This window comes from Gossypium hirsutum, chromosome A05 (assembly GCF_007990345.1).
Source record: "Gossypium hirsutum isolate 1008001.06 chromosome A05, Gossypium_hirsutum_v2.1, whole genome shotgun sequence".
NCBI classification, from domain to species: Eukaryota; Viridiplantae; Streptophyta; class Magnoliopsida; order Malvales; family Malvaceae; genus Gossypium; species Gossypium hirsutum.
The window spans coordinates 52,178,439-52,186,581 of NC_053428.1; the positions used below are offsets into that span (position 1 = coordinate 52,178,439).

The 8,143-nt window shown below is 32.5% G+C and overlaps 1 protein-coding gene across 1 annotated transcript; it reads left to right on the forward strand.

Annotated features, from left to right (window-relative positions):
• Positions 1–768: 768 nt before the first annotated feature.
• LOC107961485 (sufE-like protein 2, chloroplastic) lies at positions 769–1,912 on the forward strand. Its single transcript, XM_016897602.2, has one exon. It carries the CDS (start codon positions 1,024–1,026, stop codon positions 1,705–1,707), a length of 684 nt encoding a protein of 227 aa, XP_016753091.1. The 5' UTR covers positions 769–1,023; the 3' UTR covers positions 1,708–1,912.
• Positions 1,913–8,143: the final 6,231 nt, after the last annotated feature.

An 8,143-nucleotide genomic window follows, 5' to 3' on the forward strand; every position in this document is an offset into this window, starting at 1 on the left:
TGATTAGTCTCTAATTATTATAAATATGATATAATAAATAAAATATAGTAAAAATATACCTGAAGATCTTTAACATTATCGTCATCACCATGATTCATTACGAGATTGAATCTTTCAACATCGTTACCATGGATGAGAAGTAGTGATTATAAACATCTTCTCGATTTCATATAAATAACGGTATCAAATCTTCACCATCCTTAAGAACAAAAAGTAAAATAAGTTAATCAAAATAATGATAACATATAATGAAAGAAGAATGAAAAATAATAATCAGATATGAAACATTAAATAAAAGAAACTTCCTATAGAAACTTTGTATATTGTCGTCAAAGATATTGAAAATCATGAAGGATAAATTTGATTGTTGATAAAATGAATTATCACTTCGAGCAAGATCGTACTGATAACATGTTATAAAATAAAAAGAGATAGGGAAAATAAAAACAAAGAAAATATGAAAGTAATAGAGAATGTACTTTATTGATCAAAAGGGGTTATTACAAGCTTAATCAGAGTCTCTATTTATAAGCATAAGAAGTATAAAAGAAGTAAAGATCTAATTCTAATAACTATTAGAATTTAAATTACATTAAAACTTTATCTTGATCATTATGAACATTCACTTAATAAGATATTATAACAAATATTAATATATTTCACTTTAATTTAAATAGAAATTATTTTTGTTATTAAAAATTAATTTAGGTTGAATTTTCTCAAATAAAAATTTGCTTATCCAAACTCCGACGAAAACAAACAGAATCTATTCGACTATACAATCTCACGCTTGTAAAGATCCATTTGGTTCCTCTCCTCATTATAAATCGTCAACTTCAATACTTCCTCAATTTCCACGAAAATCTCAGACACAGACAAGACAACCAATCAATTGCGTAGTTTAAGGACCTTTCTTTCCCATTTTACATCTTCAAGTTTAACGAATTTCTCGCTCCATCTCCCCTTTCTTTTTTCTCTCCTCACTATTTCTCTTCCTTTTCTTCATTTTCTTTCTATCCAAACATGACCTCCTTATCCATAAGAATTCCCTTCCATTGTTTCTTTGATAAACACTATTTCCCCAACACTAAAAACATTCATTTAAAGCTTCCCAGAGCAGATACTATTATTGAATCAAACAAATTCTCTGGTAAATCTGATTTGACCAAGTCATTCGTTGTTTCGTCAAAGATTCAAACACCTTGGGGAACTACGTATAAACAAGGAGTTTCCCACAAGGTTCAGCTTTTGGTTTCGGAGTTCAAGTCTTTAACGGAGCCAATCGATCGCGTGAAACGGCTGTTATATTACGGAGAGATGCTGGCTCCGTTTGACGAGGCGGCTCGGCTGCCGGAGAATCGAGTCAAGGGTTGCACAACCCAGGTGTGGGTCGACGCCAGGATTGACAAAAATGGGAAGGTTCGGTTTCGAGCCGACAGCGATTCCGAGATAAGTAAAGGTTTTTGTTCGTGTCTAATATGGGTGATGGACGGTGCCGACCCTGAAGAGGTTGTCGGGGTGACGGCGGAGGAGTTGGTGGAGCTGAACGTCGGAGTCCATGGGAAGGTCCAATCTAGAGTGAATACGTGGCAGAATGTGTTGATTTATATGCGAAATAAAACGGCTGCTCTGGTGGAGGAGAGACAAGTGCACCAGCTAAAGCCGCCGCGATTTTCCTCATTGCTTTTTAGCACTAATGAAATTTAGATAGGACATTTAGGTTTCCTTTGGTTTCCCTGTCTCTGGTAATTTCAAGATGTTGATAGGAAATTAAAGTAGTTTTTAATATGCTACTACTGTATGATTTCTGTAGATAAAATTACTAGACTCGATCGAATAATTGAGATGGGTGGAAAAAAATACACTGAAGAAGAATGGGTTTGTGCAATAATATTTCGTTCTTTAAAGTAAAGATAAATAGCGGTTATTGCAATTGTAAGGATGCGGCTTAGAAAAGAAGGAAAGAATCAAACTTGTGGTTGTTGGGTTTGGCAATGGCGAAGAGCAGGCCCTGCTTGAGCCTGCTTCCCAGCTTCATCTCTTCCATAAGCTGTTCTTTCACTCCATGGACCCGACAAATGTTTCTTTTTCTTCTCACATATGCGCTCGCCTAGTTGGAGTTGGAGCATATCCATGTCAAATGTTAGGTCTTCATTGTTGTTCTTGGCTTTTTCTGCATGTTGAATGAGGTTATTCATCACGGGAGGGATGATCATAAAAAGGCTTCATAGTTGAGCATAAGGAAATAAATGGAGTTTTGAAATGACCCAACCACCTCGATGATGAAGAGTCTAAGATACGTTACAAACAGTGGAGCCTTTAAAACAACTAAAACGACCTACAACCATTAAAAATGTAGAGGCAGAGAAACCCTAAGCAAAATGAAGTGTTCTATGAGAATAGTTAAAATATGGTTTGTATATTCAAAGTATTTTTTTTAATTATATTAATAGCTTAAAAGTACTTAAAATTTATCTATATCTATCTATAATATATATATATATATAATCCAGCTCATTGGAGACTCATTAGAAGGAAATAGGGGTAGTTTATGCATTGTAAAAAATTAGTTGGGTCAATTTAGATATTAAAATTTAATAATGACAATTTAAATATTTCGTAAAAGAATTATTTTTTTATAATTTTATTATTTTTTATTACATTTAAATTATTTGTGATTTAATTGTTACTTAATGTTCAAATATATTTTTTAATAATTTTAAAATTTATTGTTATATTTTAATTATTTGTGATTAATTTCTACTCAATGTCCAAATAAATTCATTTATGTTTAATTTTTTATTTTTTTTTATTTTTATATATTTTTCAACTTCATCAAGAGGAAATAGGATAATTTAAGGTTTTTAATAAAAAAATTAAAATTATAAGTTTTTTTACTACTATTATTTAATTTATTTATTGTACTTTAAACGTTATTTTATAAGGTATACTGAATTGTGTCTTTTAAGTTTTGCTAGCGGTGATAATTTTGTATCTTAGAGTTTAATTATTGTATTTTTAATAAGGTTACTTTATAATTAAGTTTTTTTTTAAATTGTAAGCTACATATTTTGGATGTTGCAATATGTATAAATATCCCATTTAAATTATTTTTGATTTTGATCTTACTTAATGTTCAATTTTTTAAAAAATATTTTTAAATTTATTTTATTTTTTAATTATTTGTGATTAATTTCTACTTAATATCTAAATATATTCATTTATATCTAATTATTTTTATTTTTAATCTATGTTTTTATATATTTTTCAATTCAAGAGTGGATAGAATAATTTAAGGTTTCTAATAAAATTATTAAAATTACGGATTTCTTACTACTATTGATTTATTTTATTTATTTCACTTTAAAAGTTATAAGATATTTGTAATTATGTTTTTTTTTAAGTTTCTTAGAAGTTATAATTTTGTACCTTAAAATTTAATTAGCGAATACTTTATAAGTTTTTTTTAATTCTAAGTTACGTAATTTTAATGCTTTATTATTAATAATTATCAAGTTTTATAATTATAATTAAATTTAGTCATTAAACTATTCAAAAAAATTTATTTAAGTCATTGGGCTATTTTTTTTTTAGGTTCCACCAGTAAGATCCAAACAACAATTAGACAACTCATACGGTGGATGAGTAGAACCATCAACGAGCAGAAGAACATACCTTAGATCCAAGTCAATCTGACAGTAAGTGTCAGAGAGTGGAAAAAAAATTATTTGAATTTTGGTTCGTAAATTCGTTAGCTATTACATGAAAAAAAACTGAATGTAGAAGATAATGCAAAAAAAAAGCTTTCGGTTAGTGCAAGCAGTGCGAACAGAGAAAATCATATAGCATTGATTTTAACAACTCAGAGACTCAAATAAAAATTTTTAAATAGTACAGTGACCAAATTATAACTTTTTTTAATTAATTGACCAAACGAAAAATATATACATAATTCAGTGACTAATAATATTACTACCGTATAAAAACATTAATGAATTTATAAATAATCTTATAGTAGGCAACAAAGTAATATGAAATACAAAATATTTGGAAAACAGAATCTACAAAAAGTAAAAATTAATGTTTTCAATGTAATGTTCGTCATTATGTTTTTAATTTACTATTCTTGTTGTGTTATTTGTTGATGTTTTTTTTATTTCATTGAAACTTCTTTTAAATAAAAATAAAGGAAAAAATAGTCACTGAGTTTTTTATTCAACTTGTTTGAACAAAAAAAATGTACTAATTTTAGTTAATTCGATTAACTGTTCAAATTAATTAAAATTTTCTATTAGTTAATAGGATTAAGAAAAAATTTGATTCAATTAACGATTTAAATTTTCAATTAATGGTAGTTTGGCTTAGATATTAATTGAACTAACTGTTTGAACACCTTTAACTCTTTGCCCAAAGGTAAATGGGAGATAAAGAAACTATTTTCAACCGACAATTGAAGATGAAGGGAGAGAAAGCAAAAAATAAATTTTATACGATAAAAAGAGTGAATTGAGGATGATTTTTAGGTCTCTAATATTCAACTAAGATATGGGGATGATTTTTATAATATTTTAAAATTTTTATTTTTAAATTATATATTTGTTTATAAATTTTAAATAGAAATAGGATTAATTTGACAAAAGGTATAATCTTTGAGTTATTGTGGAGTGTGCCTCGCATTTCTGGACATGTTGCAAGCACTTGACGCAACCATAATCGAAGCAGAGGCATGTCCTAATGAGGAAGCATGGGACATCACGACGATGTGACGATGACGTCTCTATGAGGAAGCATATGATGTAACCTCCTAAACTCAAATTAAACATTATGGTTGAATCATGAAGGTCACGTGGGACACCTAAACTACGAATCTACCTTATCATTGGTTGAAAACATCAAATACACTCTTTTTCTTTAAAAAAAAATAGCGATTACCTTTGTTATTTTGGGAAATGTTCATTTAACAAGTTCAACTTTTATTAAGTCAAGTTAATAACATTGGTGTGGTTTTAAGAAAAACACATTGCTCATGATTACAATTGAAAAACCCTATTAAGTTTGGTTACAGCGGAAAAACAATTAAAAATCTAATTATTTATTAAGTTGAGTAACACGCTCAGTCCAATTTCAGAATATTCCTATAAATCAATTTAAAGAATGAAGTTATGCATGCATGAAAATCCCCGAAACAAAAATAACCCAAACCATAGTACAAATAGCTTTACAATCTAAAATCAAATAAATTTAGGGAACTATATCAAAAATAAAATTAAATAGAATCTAAGCTTGAAATTTGCCGTACATCCCTATGCCATGTCCGATCCTAGCCTTGTTCATTACCTGAGAGGTTTGAAGTAATGGGGTAAGTTAACTAGCTCAGTGTGAGTCTAATCAATAAGCACATTCAACAATCGTTTAGGATCAATCACACGAAACATCCATGTAACATATTCATAACAACCATATCAACATTAGAATGAGTTATGGAATTATCATAATGCAAGAATGAATTCCTACGCCAACCATCCGTTACACATCATGAGTTCCCCAAAACTTGTTTGCCAAACTCCAAACAGGCACAACAACGCTTAATATGGTTAAACCACTATATAAACATAATGTAAATATTTTTCCATTTAAGAAATAATGCGATAAAATCGCCAATCTCCACAGTACTCCCGGTGCAATATACTGACTACATATAAATGTGACTTTGTAACACCCCTTACTCATATCCAACGCCGGAATAGGGTACGAGGCATTACCAGACTTAAATACAAGCAAACACACTTTTTCGAGTCACAAAATTTTGTCGAAATTAAAACTTTTTACATACATTCAAATCATCCTTATAACGAGCCTACGAGGCCCAAAACATGCTTTGGTAGTGATTTGAGACCAATCTGAGAACTTTAGAAAAAATTCACAACACTTAGAAAATTTTTCATCAAATACGGGTCACACGCCTGTGTGGCTTGGGACATACTGTAGGTAGGCCGTGGGGTTACACACGCTCGTGTCTAAACCCTGTGTAACTCTCTGTTTTTCATCCATGAACAAAATGAAGTCACACGACCAAGCACATGCCCATGTGCTTAGGTCGTGTGGTAGATTTAATTTTCCAAAATTTTTATAAAATAGGTGCAGACTTCATACGCCCAGGGAACACGCCCGTCCCTAAGGCTGTTTTGTCCACACGGCTGAGACACACGCTCGTGTCTCTACCCGTGTGCTCGATACTAAGCATTATGTTTTGCAACTATTAAGGTGCAGGTGACACACGGCTGGATTACACGACAATGGCACAAGCCGTGTGTCACACATGGCCTAGACACATGCTTGTATATCTACCCGTGTGGACAAAAATAAGGCTATTTACCAAGCCTTTTTGTCACCCTTCCATGCACAACCTACACAACAACATATAATACCAATCCAAGCATATACATTCAACCCAGTCAACCACAAACAAGGCATCCACACATCATTCACATACTATCATCTATCACATACAACCATCACATGCTATTCAACTTAAACCATACAATTTTCTACATCCATGAAAGTGATCATCATATGCATATACTTAAACCAATATTAGCCAGTTTCAATGGACATTTACAAAATGAATTATCAACCAACATAAGCTAACGCATTTGGCCAAATCAACTATGACACATAACAAAAAGACCAAGTCCCTATACATGCCATAACTCAAAATAATAAAATCATTGGTACCCAAAATATTAAGTTGATAGTGTGAATGGATCTCCGACAGTCTCCGATCCCCGAGCTGGCGTGGTGACACTATAAAACAAAGGAAAAGAGAGAGGGAGTAAGCTATATAGCTTAGTAAGTTCCTATGCAAATAATAAGCATTATAACCACACATGTAACATACAAATAAACATGATGAACTTGGCATAAATGGTATTAAGGTCATCTAATCATAACTTATTCATAATCTTACCGAGGGTTCATCACATATCGAGCTCATTATTCAATGAGTTTTACGTACGTACTTGTACCAACTCGCAATAAAGCATAACTTTTCATAGCTTGTCTATAACACCCCGAATTTGGGCCTAGAAGTATTGGGCCTTGAGTGCGGGTCTGTAAGGAGGTTGTATATAGGTATTTAATTGTGCAATGAAATAACACAATTAAATGTCTGCTTTGGTGGTTAATGGCCCTGAGAAGTGTTAGAGAAATCTTGGGTTCAAACTTGGGCTTTAGCAAAAATTTTGGTATGAAGTGAAAAAAAAACCTGGATGCTTGGATGAGGGTTTTTAAATTATTGTGTTAAATAAATGACACAAGGAAGCTTGTAGTCAAGTGGTTGTGGCGTCATTAAGGTTGTATGGGAGCCTGGGTTCAAGCCTTGGCTCTTGCAATTTATTTTGGTTTTTTTTAAGGGAACCTGGACTTTTGCCTTTAGACCTTATAATTAATTGGGGATAAAATATGACACAAAAAGCCTTGTAGCTTAGTGGCAAGTAGCGTGTGGAGCATCTGAGGGGAGGCATGGGTTTGAATCCCATGGTAAGCAAGGAGCATTTATTTTGCTAACAGTGGGAGGCAAGAGTTGGTGTTGAATTTAAACTTTGATGTTGGAGGGATCCCACATCGGGAAGCTAACATAAGAATGGTTGCGAAGCTGGCTTTAAATAGAGGGAACCATGAGGAGAGTAAAGGTACCTTTTCTTGGCTGATCCCTTTCGTTGTATGGCGTGCTCGTTTGGGTTGGGCGTCGGCTAAGAATGCTCGGAGCGTGGATTAACTCCAGTCTCCTATCAGGTGTGTATTTTCTCGCTACTCTAGCTGTAGGATGGCTATTTCAGGCCGCGATGGGCCGAAAGGGGTCATGTGGGCCTAATGGGCCTACGGGCCCAATTGGATAAGTTTGTTTGATTGTGTAGTAAATATTGGACTAGGCTAGGTGAATCTCATATTTGTGGCTAGATTTGGGCTAAAAGGGCCACACGAGCATGTGGGCCTATTTGGGCCGAGAATAGGCTTTAGGCCCATTCGTATTGTTATCCCTGTTTAGAATACTTTAATTTACCAAATTACTGAAATGTCCTTGATTTGTAGAATTGCCGCTTTACCTTCGATTTATAGAATTACCATTTTACCCTCGATTTAC